Source organism: Ciconia boyciana, chromosome 7, assembly GCF_034638445.1.
Source record: "Ciconia boyciana chromosome 7, ASM3463844v1, whole genome shotgun sequence".
NCBI classification, from domain to species: domain Eukaryota; kingdom Metazoa; phylum Chordata; class Aves; order Ciconiiformes; family Ciconiidae; genus Ciconia; species Ciconia boyciana.
This window is the reverse complement of record NC_132940.1, coordinates 7,662,057-7,683,831: the sequence shown is the minus strand read 5'-3', so window position 1 is coordinate 7,683,831 and position 21,775 is coordinate 7,662,057. Positions and strand designations below refer to the sequence as shown.

General features: G+C 42.3%; 1 protein-coding gene across 1 annotated transcript in view; it reads right to left on the bottom strand.

Moving 5' to 3' along the window:
• The window catches only part of RAB3B (RAB3B, member RAS oncogene family), a 52,066-nt gene that overhangs the window by 5,224 nt on the left and 25,067 nt on the right, over positions 1-21,775 (bottom strand). Inside the window, exons 2-3 of the mRNA XM_072867346.1 lie at positions 12,183-12,301; positions 340-464 (exon numbers count right to left, since the gene is read on the bottom strand). Of these exons, the coding sequence (XP_072723447.1) occupies positions 340-464; positions 12,183-12,301 (244 nt within the window). The remainder of the gene's footprint in view (positions 1-339; positions 465-12,182; positions 12,302-21,775) is intronic.

Sequence of the window (21,775 nt, the reverse complement as noted above, 5' to 3'; positions counted from 1 at the left end):
AAATGACTATATGGTACTTAAAGACCTGGAGACAGAACTGTGTTTATGAAAACTTCTTCTCTTTTCATTCCACTGAGCTAATAAAAGCTGTTCTCTCCAGACAAACTTTATCATCCTTACATCCTTAGATATTAGCTTTACAGATACAGCAACACTACAAGAAGGTAGTATTCAGCACTAAGCAAGTAAAATATGGACCTAGAATATATTACTTGTTCTTAGTTGTGATACCATTATTAAAGTATTACTGCTGGAAGGACTTTTTATCATACAAATTAAAAGGAATGCAGTATAGAGAAGCAGAGGAAAAAGAGTAGAAAGAAAAGCTTTGACATGTACCTAGCTGATCTGCCAGATGTTTCCCCTTCTCCACAGGAACAATTCTTTCATCCTCCATGTCACATTTGTTTCCGACCAAGATCACTTGTGCATTGTCCCAGGAGTAAGTCTTGATTTGTGTGGCCCTACAGCAGGTCAAAAGAGATTGTTACCTTCCATCAGCCATGCCAAAATACAATCATATATTAAGTATGAAAACACATAGCATTAAAGACAACATCAACATGTCAAGGCCGTATGTTGGTTAAAAGACAAATGAGCAAGCTTACACATAAAGCAAGAATGCAGACTATGTAATTTATAGCACCATTCTATTTTACTACTACTTAACTTTGTGTGACAATAAAGTTACTTGCTAAGACTTTGCAAGTGTTTTAAAGATTGTGAGATCCAGACAAAAAGCTGAATTGAATAATTTTTGAAGTCTACGGAAAAAAAAAATTCTTCTAAATCTCATTGTCCTTCAGCTGTAATCTGTCAGAGGAACGACAATCAGTTACACCTCTTAAGGATATTGTCCCTACAGAGAAAGCCATACAATAGATACACACTTCATGCTAGATTTACAACTTCTTGTAAAACACATAACAAGAATAATTCAGAGCAGACAAAAGATCCTCATTTGCTGCAGCACATTTGCTGCAGAGTTTTAGTAACACCATAAGAAATTGTGTTTTGAGAGTCAAACAGATGGAAGCATCAAGTCCTCTTTGCTTGAACAAGAGAACTGGTTCATGGAAACTGAAAATTGCATAGAAACGTGGAAACAACTGCTAAAGAGAAACAGAAATTTACCAAATTGGGAAGATATGGGATCAAGGTAAGGCTCTGTGAGCTAATATTTGAACCCAGCAGGATTAAGTGATACCTAAGACAGGGAACAGTAGATACAGTGACAGACGACAACTATCAGACAAATGCTAACTTCAATGACAGAGGGATCAAGTGCATGGGAGCTTAAGCAGGAACACTGGAATGAACTTAAAGCCTCTAAAGCTCTCTGTGGCTCATGTGCTGAAACTGGAGTGGAGCTAGCTGTGGATCCCAGGAGTCTGACCTTACATTTGGCCTCTTTATAGTTTTTCTATGACAAAACAGAAGATTTTTTTATTCTATTTATCCTGAGGGGCCAGTCCTTTCCCACCATCCTCGGTGAGGTGTCACAGAGCCAGCAGCAGAACAGTATTAGCTTGGTAGCATTCATTTTCATCCATTTTTTCAGACTGGCCCAACCTGTTTTATCTTCACCAAGCTAGCTCTGTCTTTTAAGACTCCCTCCTTCCCAAAGATAATTAGGCTGTTCTGCCAGAAGTGATACACTCCTTCCGTCCTCCAGTCCTTAACTCACCTTCCCACTCTTCGTCCCTACTCGCCACCCCTCCATACAGGACACTGCAGTTTCAGGCAAATCTGCCATTTCCCAAGACAGCCAGGAGTCCCCTCAGACGTTACTTCTGTTTAGTTTGCTTGAACTCCCTTAACAATAAAGCACTTGATTCCTTCTCTTTTGAATTAGTAGCAGCCTCCAGCTCTGATCTACTAATGATAATTTTTAATTAGTTTGAGCTGCTTACTTGCCTTTTCCACGGAAAGCAGAGAGTGATGTTACTCCAACAGATAAGAGGGGGGCATTTCACTGTGCAACTTGCCTTTAAGCAGCAGCCTGTTTGGATTGCACTGGAAAACATAAACCTAAATGAAGCCCACTGCACAAGCCCAGACCCATACTGCAACACGCAAAAATAATCAAGGACTTTGTGCAGTGAAACTTCTTACTCTTCTTAGTGTCCTCCTGGAGGGGCACCCACTCCAATCCCAATTTTGGCTCCTCCACTTTCACCCTTCTGAGTGCCTCCGTGTAGACAAGCCCTGTGAGAGCTAGTATGAGTCTGTGACGAGTTTATGCAGTACTCTGGGACTTCTCAAGGCTCATCACGGAAAGGGATGACCTCAGAAATCAACCAAAGCCCAGGAAGATGAAACCTCCCCAGTCTCCCTCTATAAGCAATAGAGAGAAAGAAAGTCTGTCCAGGTTCAATTTAAAACACCTATAACCAGGCTTCTCTTCTGACTCCCGTTCCTGTCTCTGGATTCATTTCAGCCCCTGGGGGGGGGTCATATGGGGACACACTGCCAAATCTTAGCTATTTAAACAGAATTACTTAGAAAATGAAAAAGAAGAAAAAAGCATGAAGGATCTCCCACAGAAACTCATCCTCCTCCTTGTTTTGTACAAGTTCATGAAAATCTTCTCTTGCAGAACACTGCCATTTACACTTATTAGGAATAAAAACAAACAAACAAAAGTTATGAAGAAGAACGTCTAAAAGAAACCCTGATTCCCATACAAAAAGAAAGGCAGGAAATTTCCAGAAGCTTTTGGAAAGGTAAATAAATAAATAAATAAAACGCTTGTGCAATGGAGATGTTTCAACAACTGTCAGGGCAGTTGTTGGACACAGTAGGAAAAATATATTTCTGTGCCACAATAACAATGCTGTGCCTTATTTGTGCTGAATTCCCCAAATTAATGATAAAGCATGTTTTTTATGCTTCACACTTAGAAGAAAAATAGTCTCAGGTTCACAGTTACATGGATATATCAACAGCCTAATTTGGAGATCAGCCTTAAAGATAAATAAAGCCGATGAACCCAGCTGTCACTTAAATCTAAGTTAAATTTAACCAATTTTTTCTTCTCTTCTATGAAATTGTCTAGATTGTAGAAAGCAGAGTTTCCATAACATTTTCTATTTACTTTACAGTATCAAATGCTGAGTATGTTCTAGTTTCAGTACAGTTTCAAATGAGGTATAAACCACTGATTTATCTACACACAAAACTATCAAGCCAATGTCAAATAATAACTGTCAAAGGAGCCTACTAAAAAAATCTATAAAAACTGAGCTGAAAGCTAGGCAAGCTCATTTAACCCTTTCACTTACCCTACAGGAAAGATGTCTTATTATGCAAACAAAATAATTAGTTGTTTTCAAATATCAGGTAAAATCCATCTTTGCTTTTGCCCATTTATGCTTTTTCTTCTAAAATAACCCGACTGTACTCTTGCCACACTGCAGTAAGGAAAATCACTCAGGTTTAATCTTTTAAGGCTTCTCATAGAATCTGCTGTACTTTTCCCAGTGAAGTAACAAGAGATCAGGTCATGCCCCAGATATTCCCAAATGCATTTAAAATGTGTATCTTGCTCTTTCTCAGCTGCTTTAAGATAATTATCATTAATTAGGGTGATTCATGTGAATGAAAGAAAGACTGTATCTCGCATTCATATACTACCTCAAGAGCTTGTCTAAATACCTGATATATAGCCATGATCCTCCTCATTCAGGAGAAAGAGTTCCTTTACTTGCTTTACGAGAAGTATTTCTGGACTGACACAAAGCAAACCAGAATCCTCTTTAGAGCATCCACCCATAAGAAGGGTGCGGTAAAAAGATCACCCAAGGAAGAAATCATAAGGCAGACTGGAAGAGATATTCTCATTTCCCTGTGGGCAGGTGAGGCCAGGTCAGGAGGCTGTTAAAACAGTCACATGCCGCCAATGAGCCAGAGATGAGAGGTAAATTGCACCATACATACATGGGAGGCAGTTTTAGAGGGGATGTTGGAGCTTCATGAAAAGCCTTGAAGAATAATAAGGCTAGTAAGCACAACCTGCTATGGCAATTTCCCAACTAGAGATGGGAAAGCTCTAAGATGCTGGAGAGGTCTGGAAGGGAAAAGACCTCTCTGATGGAGAGCTGACTCTGCACAAGGCTACCTTCCCATAATTTCAGTGTAATTTTGAAGATTAATTTTGAGATCTATGCACACCCCTATGAGCTCAACAGAAAGTAAGAGTTTGTCATGGGCGAGAGCTTACTTGGAGTGCTAGTTCTCTGGTTCAGCTGTTGTTCATGCTTTTGGCTTGTTTTCTGTAGGGAACTCTGCAGGAAGAGACAGTACAAGAGAAAGCAGTGACATGGGCTGAGACACATGTTGACAGCCTGCTTACACAGCATCTTAAAAAACCTGGACCACTAAGCAGCAATAGGCAGGGCACCAGCAAGAAGGAACAAGCTTTAGAGTGGACAACATCCTACTGTAAAACACATAGATGACTACTGTACAGAACTTGACCCATTCCAAGGTTTTGTGAATGGGTACAATTTTAGGATCCAGGAATCATGTTGAGGTGGGAAATTCTTACCAGCCAGTGAGAACGGACTGGGATGGAAAGCAGCCAAAAGTTAGTGGAAGGGTCATCACTTCATATTTTATTTGCTGATTGTTTTCTTGAGGTATCCGCCTAAGGTTGATTGTATTTGCTTTATGAACCCAGTCCCATGATCACACGGCAGATGGCTTACTCATCTTTTTATGCCAGAAAAAGACTCAAATTCCATCCACACACACTATTTTAGAAATAACTGGGAAGGTTAACAGGTTCCTTACTGGCTTTAATTCACATTAACTGAGTACTGCTGATTTATTCTCAGTGTCCAAAAGGCCAGCTGATCTGCTGCATTTATGACAAAATATTCAACTTAAGAGTATTCTTTATCTACTGTAGCTGGACACTGAAAAACGCATCACTAGCCAGCTAGGATAGCAGGACACTTAAAAGAGAGAAAGGATGTGTAGGATTAATTGCTGTAATTTCTGGAAACTTGCAGGATGTAAGAAGACCTTGGATGAGCTTTGCTGTTAGCTTTTGCATATATTCTAGGTGGATGCCCCATTTAATTTCAGTGAGGGTTGAAGTATGGTCTTAGAACTAGCGTGGTTTGTTGTAGCCTCACCTAAACCTCTTGCAAGCAGAGAGGCAACTCAGGTATCGGGCCACACACCTTCCTTGCAAGGTAAAAAACAGCTTGCAACTTTGCCATTTCCTGGGAATACAGGAGCAACACTACTGAGGGTAACAGCTTCATTAGCAGAGAAGAGGTGGTTCAGGCACTTGTCCTCCCATCAGACCATCTCATGTCCCAAACATTCTGGGTCCAGTCCTCATTTTTACAGGTCTTCCCTCTTGGGCACAGCAGGCAGAGCAAGAAGGCTGTCCTATCCGCATGTGATGGACAAGACAAAGCAGGGCTGAGCATCAGGGGCATGCTACTGACTTTGCAGCTTCCCAATTGCTGCCACTCCATCCTCTCACCAGCGCCAAACAGAAGCACTGCAGGACTGCTAGGGCTCTGTTTTTATCATTAGGCATGCTGCTGCTGTCTCACACTTGACCTAAAGAAGGGACTAGTCTCATGGAGATAAAGGCTCTAAGCTAAAGGAGCTCAAGTAGTAGACACTTTAATTTTCCAGGGAGAGTACAGTTCCTGACTGAAGACCAGATCCAGTGTGATGTTTTTTTGAAGCATAACTGTATCACCCAGCACGGTGAAAAAACAAAAAAAATCTTACCTACTTGCTATGCTAGCAAATGGCAGGGGCTGATACAGCAGCACCAGCCAAAAGCTTTTGTTTCCATTTCTTGTCCCTGCTGGAGTTTAGAAAGCAATTCTGCAGACTGGGAAAAAAACATCTCTTAGCTGCATCACCACTAGAGGACTCTGCTGGCACAGCGATGCTGGCTTTGCTACAGTCCTCATCTCCTCTCCCGTGGGCAGTCTTCAGAAAGGATAGAAATGGACTACCACAGGCCGATTTTATCTGCCTTGCTACATCATTTGGGCTCAGAATCTTAAAACTGATGGTTGGAAAGATTCCTGAGATACAGAATAAAAACCAACAGTGATGGTTCACCTCTGTCCTTTCGCTGATAAGGTGCTCTTAGCAAAGATTTTCGTGCAGCCCCTGTGGCACAGGAAGACGTGAAGTCAAATACACAAAGCTGACCTTTCCCAATTCTTACACTCTGTGCCATTGCCTTTGATGGAACAGAGGGTTAGATCACTTCCAATACAAAGCTTCAGGTTAAACTTCACCTATACAAACTTTAAAGTAGTAGCAGCTCATAGATTGAGATTTGGTACTTTTTGGCTAAGTTAAGAATGATAAGTAAAACTTATTAGAGAGAAACCAACAGACAGACAGGTAGATGAACTGTGTGGTCATATACACTTCATTTCATCAGGGAACCAAGTTGAAAATATTTATAGTTTAGTGAAAGATACTGCCCTAGCTCACATGCCTGCACTCCTATGGAAAAAATCCCTGTGCAGACACTTGCAGAAACAGCTTCATCTGAGTTTGGTGTGCCACATGGAGGAATCTGGTTTTGGCAAAGCCTTTGGGTTTGTGTTCCCAGCAAGGGAAAAATTTATCTATCTCTATCATTAGCTGCTGAAGGACAGCTCAGGGAAGGTATTGCTGTTCACCTTCTGCAGCATGGTGTCGTGATACTGGAGGGGTGAAAGTGGAGGCTACATCTTTAGATGTGATGATCATGACCAACTGCTTCAGTGGACAGCAAGAACGAATAAAGGGCAGCCTTGGAAGGTGGCCAAATTACTAGAAACCACAAACCACGTTGTTGCGGCTTTTGAGTTACAACCTAGATTAGGGGATATGGAATAGGTCTTCGACAAAAAGCCAGACTGAGCTGGATGCTAAGAGCCAGTGCCATAGCCAGCATACGTTCCAGAAGAAGGAGGCTCTTCTGATCTGTTAGGTAAGAAAAACTTTAAGTCACCTACATGCTGCTGTCACATGCTCCTGGAAGGTCACTGAGATCACTGTAAATCAATCTATCAGACTTGGGAGATTACATTAACCACTGCATTGCCTTTCTTTGCATGCTGACCATACCTATCTGCAGTATACAGCAACAGGGTAACAAGCAGAAATGATTGCAAGACATTTTAAGGGAGCCACTGAAGTACTACTTCTGAGGATAAACACAGCCTTTCCCCTGCCTCCCCATGCCCTGTATTTCCTACACAAAGTCTGGTGTGCCTTTGAGAGGATGCTGTGCTGGTTTCAGCTGGGATAGAGTTAATTTTCTTCCTAGTAGCTGGTATAGTGCTGTGTTTTGGATTTAGGATGAGAATAATGTTGCTAACACACTGATGGTTTAGTTGTTGCTAAGTAGTGCTTATACTAGTCAAGGACTTTTCAGCTTCCCATGCTGTGCCAGGTGCACAAGAAGCTGGGAGGGGGCACAGCCAGGACAGCCGACCCCAGCTGGCCAAAGGGCTATTCCATACCATATGGCATCACGCTCAGCATATAAAGCTGGGGGAAGTTGGCCGGCGGTAGCGATCACTGCTTGGGGACTGGCTGGGCATTGGTCAGCAATTGCATTGTGCATCATTTGTTTTGCACATTCTTTTATCATTATTCTTTTCTCTTCCTCTGCTGTCCTATTAAACTGTCTTTATCTCAACCCACAGGTTTTACTTTTCCAATTCTCTCCCCCATCCCACAGGGTGGTGGGGGGGTGGTGAGCGAGTGGCTGTATGGTGCTTAGTTGCTGACTGGGTTTAAACCACGACAGTCCTTTCTGGCACCCAACGTGGGGCTTGAAGGGTTGAGATAACGACAGATCTGACCAGAGCGTGTTAAAAAAAAAATTGTTATAAGCATTCATTATATTAGCTTAGTAGCCGCTGGTCACAATGTTGATTTACTTGCTCTCAGAGTTGTTGTATTTGTTCTCAGAGTTGTGTTATATAACACTTTACTTGCTGTATATACTGTTTATCAGTATTTATGTGCTGTTTATCACCTCTGGGAGGTGATAAAGGTATTAAGGTTATTGCTTTGCTGTACTGTGTAACGCTGGCTTATGGTATGATAAAATTGCTGGTCATGAGATCAGTCTGGTATTTGTACTCAGCACTGCCATCACCTCTATACTTTGGGAGCCATCTATCAGAAATTATTAATAATTACACTTTTAACCTTTTCTCCTCAGAAAGCCAACCTATGGGGGAGACACCTTCCTCTATCTTCCCCTCCCTCTCCAGGCTAATTACAATAGCTCTTGAGAATTTTGAATACCCTTGGGATGTTCAAACCAGCATGTTCCTATTGCTATGTCTCCTGAATGTGTGTCAGGTCTTACTTAGGGTTAAACACCTATTTAAAAATACTACAGCTACTCCAACTCCCATGACAGGCACCACAGTTACTGCAATCCCTGCAACAGGCACTGCAGTTACTCCAACCCTGGCGACAGGCACCACGGCTACTCCAACTCCTGCAACAGGCACTGCAGCTAAACCAGAGAACCAACCCATGCCAGCATCAGTTGCCGCCATACACAAGAAGAAATCTTGGAAGCGAAAGTCAGCTGGTTTAGTAAGGGATAAAGAAGCTTCTCCTAAGAGGGAGCAGGAGGAAGCAGCATACTGCCCCACCAGCAAGGAGGCAGGCTACTCTAAAACAGGGCCATCACGAGAACAGGAGGAGGAAGAGGAAGAATTCCCTGCTTCCCCCCCGAGGAAGAACTCGGCGGAAGAGTTCTTCCTTTTCCTTGGAGAGAGAGAGAGAGGAAGAACTCATAAAAGAGACAGTAACCACCCGATCTCTATCCCTGAGTGAGCTGAGATACGCGAAAGGATTTCAACCATCGCCCAGGCAAGCACATTGTCACCTGGCTGCTCCGGTGCTGGGATAACAGGGCCAGTAGCCTGGAATTAGAGGGTAAGGAAGCCTCTGGGATCCCTTTCTAGGGAAAGGGGCATTGACAAAGCGATTGGAAAAGGGGCACAAGCCCTCAGCCTCTGGAGGCAACTCCTGTCAGGCGTGAAGGGAAGATATCCCTTCAAGGAAGAGATGCAACTTATAGCTGGGCTCATGATCGAGGGGTGGACTTGACCATGGACACTATTGCACAGGTTATCCACGAATGTGAGACGTGGTGCAATCATGGAGGACAATGGCTGAAACATAAATATGGGGAGGCCTGGCAGATTGATTATGTCACACTCCCACAAACCTGCCACGGCAAGTGCTATGTGCTTACAAGGGTGGAAGCAACCACTGGATGGCTGGAAACATATCCTGTGCCCCATGCCACTGCCTGGAATGCTATCCTGGCCCTTGAAAAGCAAATCCTATGGCGACATGGCACCCCAGAGATAAGTGAGTCAGACAACGGGACTCATTTCCGAAACCACCTCCTAGACACCTGGGCCAAAGAGTGGGTATATCACATCCCCTGTCATGCACCAGCCTCCTGGAAAATCAAACGATACAATGGACTGTTAAAGACTACACTGACAGCAATGGGTGCTGGCACATTCAAACATTCGGATACACATTTAGCAAAGGCCACCTGGTTAGCCAACACTAGGAGATCTGCCAATCGAGCTGGCCCTGCCCAATCAAAACTTTTACATACTGTGGAGGGGGGATAAAGTCCCTCTAGTGCACATAAAAAATATGCTGGGAGAGGCAGTCTGGGTTACTCCTGCCTCGGGCAAAGGAAAACCCATTTGTGGGATTGCTTTTGCTCAAGGACCTGGGTGCACTTGGTGGGTAATGCGAAAGGATGGGGAAGTCCAATGTCTACCTCAAGGAGATTTGATTTTGGGTGAGAATAGCCAATGAATTGAATTGTATGATGTTAATTGCTATATAATACTGTATGTCATCTCTTCTATGGTTGCTATATGCCATATCAATGGTATTAGAGCCATCAATGGGATTAATACCATCACCCAGATTAATGAAGAATGAATTTTGATGAAACTCAGCAAAGTGCAGCGGTGATGGAACCAGAACTGGCTTCAGCTTGCAACAATCCAACACCACACACCATCTCTCCTGCCCAGAAAGATTGTTATGACAGATGGAGCCCAAAGTCATGGACTAAATGAACTCAGACATTTTAGAGGGATGTCCCATAGACTAAGGGAGTGATATCTGTGTGTATATATATCAAAAGACAGGAAAAGCGGTGGTGATTAATTGGAATGTGTTGGAAAGGGTAGGACCTGGGCATGACAGAGATGGTATAGAATAAGGGGTGGATATTGTCCTGGTTTCAGCTGGGATAGAGTTAATTTTCTTCCTAGTAGCTGGTATAGTGCTGTGTTTTGGATTTAGGATGAGAATAATGTTGATAACACACTGATGTTTCAGTTGTTGCTAAGTAGTGCTTATACTAGTCAAGGACTTCTCAGCTTCCCATGCTGTGCCAGGTGCACAAGAAGCTGGAAGGGGGCACAGCCAAACTGACCAAAGGGCTATTCCATACCATATGACATCATGCTCAGTATATATAAACTGGGGGGAGTTGGCCAGGGAGCAGTGATTGCTGCTCAGCGACAGGCTGAACATTGGTCAATGGGTGGTGAGCAATTGCATTGTGCATCACTTGCTTTGCACATGCTTTTATCATTATTATTTTCTCTTCCTCTGCTGTCCTATTAGACTGTCTTTATCTCAACCCACGGGTTTTACTTTTTTTTCAATTCTCTCCCCCATCCCATGGGGTGGTGGGGGGAGAGGGTGAGTGAGCGGCTGTGTGGTGCTTAGTTGCTGACTGGGTTTAAACCACAACAGATGCCATGGCAGAATGTGAGCTCCAGCAACAGGGTCCGACCTTCTGCTTATCTGTGCTGTGCCTGCGGCCACTACCTCACAGCAGCAGCTCAGGTGTTTTCACCCTGGGCACTGTGCTGGGTCCCTGCTGAGCAAACACCTCCCATCAGCTACCACCAAGGGGTCTGCAGGCACTGCCCATGGCCACCACAACAACATGTGCTCTGGCTCTTCTGGGAAGACCACTACTCTTCCTGCTCTGTACTTGTACTTGTACTTGTCTGGAAGGCAGGAGAGCAGGAAGAAGGTCTAGGCCACAGCTCCGCTTCCAGGATCAGATCACAGTGTGGGGTCAGATGGGACATTTCTTCCCGAGGAAGAAGACAGGTGGCATGAGCTACAAAGGGAGCTTCCAGGTGGGGAAGCACACCAAAATGCTGGGGACACAAGCCTGGGTACAATGCAGCTTTGATACTGCCATGGAGTTTTTAAAGTGACTGACCTGGTGCTTTCTGTTTTCACTGTAAGCCAAAAATATTTCCTGGCTTTTTGTCATCAGAAAGTCCAGAAATCATTTTCTGGTGTTTCTGCATTTGTACTGAATTCAGTGGAGCCAGAGGAGCTTATAACGGCTGAGAATCCATTTCATGCCTAGTTTTAGGGCTTAGTCCCCACCCTTCCCATTTAAAAGGTAACTCCTTCTCCACCATTCCATGCTGAGCACTGCCTTACAGAGTTGTTCTGGTGCTTTCTGTAGTCAGTGGTTACAGACAGGCCCCTTCCAAGGGGTATGCTTTCTTTCTGTCCTAGACCTTGCTCTTCCTCCTCTTATTACAACTACAACTAATTTAAATTTCACAAGTTTTAAATGGGTAAAGTTAGATTTTTAATTATGTCAAGTTAGGCAAGGTGAATACTTTCTACACTTGTAGGTTCAAAAAAAAAAAAAAAAAAAAAAAACCCCAAACAAACAAAAACCAACTTTTTAAGGCAGTTTGGAAAGATTTAGCCTTATTAGATTTTAAACAAGATTTGACTCGAACAACCACTGTTAAACTGGATTGTTTTAGCAGCATAGCCAGAAACCTCATAAGCCCAAATAATGCATTAAAGGATTAATTTCTTTACAATAAATTGGAACTTTTTTAAAAGCATAACTGTTATAGTATGCTACTATATTTGAATTATAACTATTTCATTAAAGGGAAGCAGTAGAACTTTTTCTAAGGAGAGTTTAAAAAACAAATTATTTATCCCAGAGTTTAGATGAAGAGGAAAGAATATGGTGATGCAAAGCACTGTGGAGGGTGGGATGTCTAATGTTCTCAACAAACAATTGTGAGGAGAGAATTGGCCAAAAACCAAAAAAACACAACAACAACAACATTTCATACCAGTCCTGCACTGCATTGAAGGAGTCTTCGCTGGTGATATCATACATGAGGATGAAGCCCATAGCTCCTCGGTAGTAGGCTGTAGTGATAGTCCTGTATCTTTCTTGTCCAGCTGTATCCTGGAACAGAAAGGAATATTTAGGCTTTAAGATTTCAATTCTCAGAAACAGGAGTTGTAGTTAGGTCCTGTATCTAAAATAAGGCAACCACTTTTTGTTATTTTACATTTTAAAATTCTCATTTGCTCCCAACTGAAATGAACCCTACTTACATATTAGCATTAATTGGGCTTTTGCATCAACTATGATTTGTTAAATGCATTTTGACACATGTACTATTAAAAAAAATATCAAAGATGTCAACCCTTTAATTGCTCTTCTCTGCCTCAGCCTCAATGCAATAATAAAATGTTAGCAGAGTTCACTGAAAGCTGACACTTCAAAGCAGAGGCAATAGAAAACACTCCAGAACTGTACCAGGCAAAAGACATTTACGTGTTGCAATTTAGTGTCATGGTCAAGAAAATGTCCTTGAGATAGATGCTGCGGGTGACGGGGTTCTTACCTGAGGTTAGAGACAACAATTAAAGACTTGATGTAATGAAAATTATTCTACAAAGTTAATTTAATGAGGAATATCCCAATCATGATGTCTGAGATGCACATACTAATTTGAGATTTACTAATCCTCTTCTGTTGGTTCAGCTTAATTCTCTTTACCTATAGAGTGTTGTAGAATACCTCTACCTGCAGTTGTAATTTCTATGTTCAGCCTGGCAGCACAAAGGTGAAACTCTGGCATATACAACAGAAGAATTTCAAAAGACTTGTGACAGCTGGAAAACATGTCAACTACCATCTGTTGGATGACAACAACATTTATTCGTTACATTTTGGGTGCCTGCTCTTAAACTGAGGAATATTTCTACATCCAATCAGCAGTCCTGCAGCCAGTCCCTCTGGACCTGCCTTCTGAACAAAGGAAAGAAGTCGTGTGCTTAACGTATCTCTCATTCAGGAGGTATCTATCATTTGAACAAACACATTTCATCCATCTTTTGGCAAATGGCAACTCTGTGAAACAGCTGCAAGGAGGCAAAAGGCCTTACCTTCAAAGTGCATGTTCAACATAAGGTGTTGACTGCTAGTTACTCTTACAGGTTAGCAGTTCTGAAATGAATGGTCCTTTAGTCCTCCAGAACGCACACTTAAAGCATTTACTGCCACTGTTTTAAAATGTGATTAAAGTTTCTTTTCTCTAGAGAAAAGGACCTTAAAGGACTTATCAGTCATAGAGCTAGTTGGAAGAGTAAAGTAAGTCCATGTAGAGCACTCTTGCAGGAGTATAGAGCCAGTTTCTGATCAGATACGGCACATCACCACAACCCCAGAAAACACACAAGGTGCACTGGGTGGGAAACCACTCAGCTTTAAATTTCTCCTGTCTATCATTCCCATACATGCAGCTTTGTTTTTGCTGCATGCAAGAGACAGTGTTGGCTCTTCCAGAACACATGCTAGCCAGTCTATGAAAGGGGAAAACATCAATGATCGCCTGTTGTTCTGCACCAGAATATCACAGAGGCTCTCTGTAGGAGGAAAGTGCTTGTAAATAAGCTCCCTGCAGCTTGCTTAAAAGGCTCTGCCTATTGCACTACCATGAGACTATCCACAGCTGTAACACACCGCAAATTTCCCAGTGGAGAGATTATACAGCAGGAATCTTGCTGTTTCTTTACCACACTTCTGGAAAAAGCAGGGATATTTCCCTGAAACTTGTGCATTTATTTCAAGACAGGGTAGTCCATTGGCTGATCACAGTGAGGCATTGCACACTAACTGAAAAGAGTCCTCCTGTTCCCTCCTGACAAGAAGTACCAGAATGAGGTGGACTACACCTCACATCTCGAGTGACCATTTCTTCTGCCATTGATAAATCCATCACAGAGCACTCTCTTATTCACTGACACCACATCCTCGCTTAGCTGCTGAACAGCTAAACCAGCCATGCCAGCTAGATCCTGACTGTATTTCTTCAAGTGGGAAAGGTCTCAGCAGCAATAGCATCGTTCTGTTTATTCAGAGACGTGATAGTTGCTTTAGTTTAGCCTGATTTCCTAAGGACATGAGGCTTATTAAATCATCAGTCTCCACACAAGCACGTGTATACACTCATTATAACTCTACTGACTTTTGATCAAATTTCACTGAGGGGAAACGCTCTCAAAGGTACGTTCTTACAAATGTCATGAAAATAGTTTGTGAGGTGAAGAAGAGAGACCTTAAGCATACCTTAGCTGGGGAAAAAAGCTTAAGTGCAATGCTTATCTTTTTCCGACACCAAAGGATCCACAGGGGAGAGGCTTTCTTTGTGCCTCATTAGGAGGAAGACCTAAATCAGTATTAGTAACTTCTCAGATCCTGCAACCAACAGAAAGGAACAAATCCACAGGAAGTTGGGCTTCTTCAGTTCTCATGCTCGCAGCGTTATTGTTTTACACCTGTATTCCCAGCTTCTTCTACCTCCCAAATCTCATCTTCTGTTTTCTGCTCTGTGTTTAACTAGCGCTCATTTTGGCTTAGGGCATGAGGCTGTGACCAGGCAGTAAGCAACTGCAAGACACATTGTCACGCAAAATAATTTGGAAAGAAATAAAATTTGACAATAGCTTGGAGCAAGGAGTTAGCTCTGAGGATGTATATCCAGGCTGTCCTGGGAAGCAGCCCCAAGGGACTCTGAGGGTGGCTTCCAAAACCTGCCCTGGTACCATCTGAGTGCCTTGGCTCAATGAGGAACTGGGCTCAGCCTACAAGAGTTCGTCTGTGTTAAAGACAAACTGTGCTATTGCCTGAAAGCTCTGAAATTTAGTAATTCTGGTTTGTCGATTTCAGTATTCTGCCTGTGAACCCCCTGTGTGTGGGGGTGGGCCCCAATTTATACGTTAGCGAGAGACAGGGACGGGGCTGCAGGAGGTATAGAACCCCAAAGGGCTACATGCATTTGCTTAGTCATAACCTGTTCTCTGGTGGACAATGCACTTACCTCATTAGGAAGGTAATTTGCATATTCATTAGTATATACTTAGGTGCCTGCCTCCTCAGGTTATCAGAGGGGGTGTATGTGGAGAAGGCATCCTATATTTCATGGTATGTAAAGTTTATTCATAACCTTGCCCTGGTAGCCGTGTGATATAGTGCAGAGATGTGATTCATCTCTATGTGTGTCACTGATGGATTCCTCGCTCTGTTTTACTGTACAGGTACAGACCATGTAATCTCCCCTTAAAGGTTTTTAGTTGCATTTCTCCAAATCCATTTGAATCTTTGTAATATCACCCTGAAGTGAATTTTTTCCTCAGGTTATGTTAGCTTCTTAAACAGCTATAAATGGGCTTAATTTTCTTGACTCACACCATGTTTTACGCTAGCTTCAGTGAGCACCCCCCCCCCCCCCAGATACTTCAACACAAATAAAATAAAACGAACTGCAAAATCTGAGCTCGGTTTCTTCAGCATTTACAGTAGCTGCCCTTACATCAGTTTAAAACACCACAAACCTTAGGTAATTAGGCATTTCATTTTTTTGTGTGCAAGACATTTATCTAACAAAGGAGAAAATAACTGACACAGATTGCTCCCTCCCCCCCAGTTGTTTGCAAGATTTCCAGGTAGACCACAAACTCATTAGAAGACAAGTAGATGAGGCACAGGCAGGGATCAGCAGAAACCCAGTGTAGCTCTAATTAACAGTCTAGCAAATGCCTAGGAAGAATAGCCTGGGCCTTCAGCATCCAGAAGCCTGTTTGGCTGTCCCTGATGAGGAATCGGAAAGTTTTGTTGTAACCAAGCACGGAAGGGTCTCTGTGAGGTATATTTACACTAATGTGCTAACAGCTCTGTTCTTTTGTAGCTTACGTATGTGCCTGTCCTTGATACAAACAATTAAAAACCCCCACAAGACCATTAGTTGGTAGCTTGAAACAAAAATTTGAAGGTTTCACATTAATGAGCAATCAAAATTCAGTGTTTATCACAGGAGAAAAAGACCGAAATGCATTTGCATTATGTGCAGATGTCCTCTACTCACAAGATCCATCACCTAAACATCCACAATAGGAGCACAACCAGCTTTTCTTAAATTTACTTGGCTGTCTCAGCACAAACAGTGAGGTACTTACACAGGAAACATATTTGAGTTTTTGAATCGTGACAGATGCTCTTTGCTGCAGGTCTGAAAAATCAGAATCCCTGATTCTGAGCCATCATTCTTCTAGTGAAGACTTCCAGCCACAAGTTCTTTGTTTCAAATAAAATGTCACTGAAACTTCTCATCTGTACCAGATTTAATCCCCTCAGCACCATGACTGTTCTAGCAGTGTACGTGACAGACAGTCTCCAAATAAATAAACCTTTCAATTTTTTTAAAGGATTATGGTTTGATTTTAAAGGATTATGGTTTGATTTTGTTGTTTGTTTGTGTTTTTTTTTTTTTAAAGAAGAGTAATACATAAGAGTAAGAGTCACAGTTGACCAGCTGGTTGGCAACAATTACAAGATATATGGACTTAGCATCATCCTTGCTTAGGCTGCTCAGAGTCGCAACAGAGGCTATATCAACCCAAATAACCATCACCAACCACAATTTTGGGGCTTCATCAGCTGTGGTGAAGGAGAGACCTCTTCCCCTCCCTTGCTGTTCAGCATCACATTGTGACACCTATGCTATAGCTTTCTGCACCTTGTTCAGAGTTTGGTCAGCCTTGGAGACAGGAAACAGGACTTCACGGCCCTGTGGCTATAGGGGCAGCAAGCTGTTAGACATCAAAGTGTCAGGAAACATCTGACTCCCTGCAAACACAGCTCAGTTCTCAGCAAGACTGGCCACCTCAGCTCCTGTTCTCTACACGACAGATAACGTGAAAAAGCAAGAAATAAAGGCACATCCTGAAGGCAGAGGGCTGTTTATCCTGCTACAGGCCAATCTGGGTCTCTAATACTCAACCCCTCCACGTCCAAGACCTGTTTACTTTCCCTTCTGCATGGATGAGGAAACATTTGCGCTCTCATGGAGCTATGCTGGTGTCTCTGTTGTGAACAGTGAGAGTGCCATTCTGCCATCCATAACCTCCGTCCCATTCCACCTCCAGGCAGATCTCTCAAACTGTTCACGCAGCCTTCGCCACTGCTGCCCTGTTCTGCCTTCCTTGCTGGACCTAGCTAGCTGCTCAAAGCAGCATTTCCTTACCTTTCTGGACTGTTGCAATGTGAAGTGTTAAATTTCTCATGACCTCCAGCAATTCTAGTTGTTTTGGTCAATATTATTGATGTCTGCTGCGAGGTGGCTGGTATGTTCCCATCCTACTAGTCTCATGTCAGGATGTGCATTTCAGACTGCCTGCTCTCTGGGGCTGAGACTTCCTTAGCCGCGCATTTGCCCAGTGCTCAGTGCAGAAAGGCTCTGCTCTGTGATTGGAGCTCCTGGATGTTACATTAACACGCATTTCCTTTGCAAAAGTAGACTTTTGAGTGGAAGCCACCAAGAATCAGCTAAACAAAAGTCACCTTGAGAAAGAGGAAGGGGGGAAAAAACAACCCACCAAGAACCACAAGGGTAAGTGAAGAGAGTGACCTTGGGCAGACTAGTATATGCCATTAATAAGAGAATACTAACATTGAGCTTACTGTTCCTGCTGGCAGCTAGAAATAGGAACAAACAGGCAAGCAAGATGAGTCACTGGTTAAGACATGGAAAAGGCGTGATGTCATGAAAAGCCTGTGAAGTTTCAATTGCTGCCAGGAGCAAAGTAACACCTGGTTCCTTCAGAGCTCAGCTCTGATTAAAATGCTCCAGTTCAACAGATCGTATTAAGCATGTTTTTTTCCTCTCTTGTTATTGAGTGCTCCCATTGCCCAAGAGTCACTGGAACCTAGTAAGACACATTTGGACACCTTTAGAGCCAGTTTCATTTGAGCAATATTAGCAATATGCAGCAAAACATTTCTGTTGAGAAAAAAAAAACCAAGACAAAACCCCTGTCTTTTTTGATAAAAGGCTCTATCCTTGCAAAGTGTTTTTAGAATATTTCCCCACTATGGCTATCCTCACTTCAACTCTTTAGAGGCAGTAAAACCAGAAGCCTTGGATAATTTCAGTACCACCAGTTGCAGAAGCTTCACTTTTCCCATCCTATTTTGCTTACTCTGTACAGAAGCTCCTACCACCCTGTTTTCTCTAACATTCCCACACCAACTGCTCCCACTAGGGACACAGAGATTTTATGAAAACAGACTTTTAATACATGCACAGCCTACAGGAGCTCACCAGTATCTGGTCAGTCATCAGAGGCCTCAGTCTTCCACGACACACACTTTTGAAGTTGTCCCCCGTAACTCAGTGGCTGAGTATCCCTTCAGGTGAGGTACTGCACTTACTTTTCTTTTTAAAGTACTTTTGTAAACTAAGCTGATGGACAATGAGGAAAAGTTAGTGTAGGTTGACCTCATCCACCATTAAAACATCTCTGGTGGTTGGGAAGCCCCAGCTCTTTAACTTCGCTCAGCAACTCCACACCATATAAGACAAAGTAAATCACTGAAAATGCAACAGGGTGCATTTGCTCAGCAGAATGTAATTTCCAAACTGGAATCAGGCCAAGGTACTGTGATTAACACTACTGCTCATGACCTACTAAGATGTTAAAAAAATTATTTCCATTTTCCCAAGTGCCTTGAGATTGTAGTGAAGTTTAGCAGCAGTTGCCCTTCCTGATCTGTCAAACAGTAAGGAGGACTGAAATAGGGCTGCTTGCTTATGAACATTATCTGCTCTTCTCATCTTTTTGTAGGTTGAGTTTCTCTGCTAGAGTATTTGAAAGACAGTGGCTGCAAAAGAGAAATCAATGAAGAGGTACACACAAAGATTAAGTTCATTGTGCACGTTTCTTAAACCTTACAGAATTGAAAAGTCTTATTTTTCGTTAGTTAGAATTAATATGAAGATCAGTCTGATATTTTCTGATTCTTCCTGATTCAGTTGCCTTGACAGAAAAATAAAGAAATGGCAGTAATAAAAATATGTAGCATCCATACCACGTGCCTGCTTCCAACTTCCACTTCTCTAGCTGCAAATAAATAGCAAACAAAGTTCAAGAGGTATGATGCATTTGAAAGCCCTATCACTGTGGGCAAGTGATAAAACCATCACTGCTATGATAAAAAAATATTTAAGAAAATTTTCAGAGGCTGGGATCCTACAATAAGAAGCATTTTAGGCACTGAATGCATTGTTATATAAGAATATTTTGTCAGTTTTGCTAGATGTTTTTAGTTGTCCCACATATATCCTTTAATTCTGTTAATCAACCACTGTAAGAAGAGCTGTACAATGCGCAGATGTCTGAGCAATGTTAGCCACTATAAGCATTATTAACTAGCTAGGGCTGTTGAGAAGCAGATAAATTAATCACAGCCAGAGTACTTCAGAAGCAGCACTACACTACTGTGAATGAGCAAGCGTGGACATCCTAAATGGTCCTGCAGTGCAGTGGACAGACGTGCTACAGTCCAGCTACCACTATGTGGGTCCTAACAGCAGTCTGCTAACCCAAAGAGATGTACAGCAGAAAGGAGAATCTTAATACATTATGAATTGGCTGCCAGAAGAACAAATGCAGAATCTGTGAGGAGGAAGTTAAATGATCTGCGGTACAAATCTGTCTAGATTCAGTAGCCTGGTTCTTTGATCTGGAAAGGAACAAGGACAGGTGAAGGGAATTAGCATTATAGTGCTATTGGCCTCCTCCCCCTCAAACGCACACAAGCAAAACAGAGCAAATCCCAGCTCCGAGAGCAGCAGAACAAGACCCAGACTTCCTGAAGCCTATTTCTAGGTGATCAAATGTCATGGTAACCAGCAAGAGAGCCAGGCAGCGAGAGGGGCTGCTCAGGTCTGTGCGGAGCAGGCTCTGTGCAACTCAGCTCTGGGCCCTGGCAGCATCATGGTGGTACCCAGCCCTGACTGCGGCTGCACAACTCTTGGCAAGACCTTCAGTTAACTCATTTACAAAGCAAATATTTATATCTGAAGGTGTTTATGAAGCTCAGTGACTTTGTGCCTGGAAGACCTGTTAGTACCCCTAATTGTAAGAAAACTTAGTACTCCGCTATGAGCATCACTGCTAGGGCTTGTTCTTATCAAGGGAAGATTTCAGTTTATTTAGTAGTGGATTAGGGCTAAATCTGAGCCTCATACTCACAACAACACCCTAGAGATATTATGTCAAGGGGGTCAAATCTAAGACAAAGTGCTCAGAAATTCTGGGAAGGTGTTTATGATATTCCTGAGATTAAAATACCAAATCAAATTACAACCATGAGGCAAGACCAAGTGCTTTAAATTGAAGGGCAGCAGCAAGACAAAAAGAAAATAACCAAACATAATTTATATTGAGAACCACACGCCAATGAAAAGAAAAAAAAATTCTTTTAAGGTCTTTAAACCCTTAATGTGTAATTTTTCAAGATTTGGTGGAAATTAAAGAGTTGATCAGACAATTTCCAATTTATTATCTCCCAATTAGGAAAAAAGCCCCACTGCTGAATTCAGGTGAGCATTAAACAAAAATATAAAGACATTTAAGGTTCTAGCACTCAAGAAGGTAAAATGAAAGCTTAAAGACAACAAAACCCAAGAACAACCTGAAGCTTATAAATCTGAAGATAAATAAAAAGAAAAGAAAGAGGTATGTGTCTCACTTCAGTAGAGTTTGAAATACATTTTCCAAATGCTGGAATTAGGAATAACACAGATTCCTCTATCTCATAAGTTTATATTTGATAGAAATGTGCACATACTTTGAAAAGCAATTCAGTCAATAAATCCGATACAGTTCTTCACTGGTGACATGAAGGGGGTTTTGTTTTAATTCACAAAAATGTAAAAAAACCCAATCAAATGGAATTTGAAACTTTCCAAGTAAACCCAGATCTCTGCTGGGAATAGAAAGGAAGACTTTTTAACTAAAGGACAGCTATTTTGGAGTAGTCATAAGCATCTTAAAGTAGAGGCTTAGAATTGAAGTTCTTTGTCAACCACAGCAGTACACGCATGATGACGCTCAGTAATAGTACAAGACAAAGAAAATAATCTGCTACCATTCACCGTAATATTTTCTATTATAACCACACAGTCCAGATGTTAAACTAGAAATTTCATTGTGTAGCAGCTGCAGATGGCTGTACTGCACTCCTGAGGCAGTTCAGTAAGCAGCTGTGAGGTCCCTTTGGGGCTGTCATGTGGTTACAGTGCCTATGGGTTTTTTGGTGTGAGGTCCTTTCGCACGATATTTTAAGTTCACCCACCTTTGTGGTGATGCTGTCTCCTCCCTTCCATTTGGAAAGAGGGTCATGAGCAAATACTTCTTGACACACGTGAGATATTTTGCTGTTTGGTACTTCTACTGTGTACTAATCACTTCATCACCACAACACCTCCCTGCTCTGTCTAGGCCATGTACTGCTCCCTAGCCTTTGGCCAGCGGACACACTAAGTGCCTGACTGGCTCAAATCTTACTGATGAAAAGCACATCTTCATA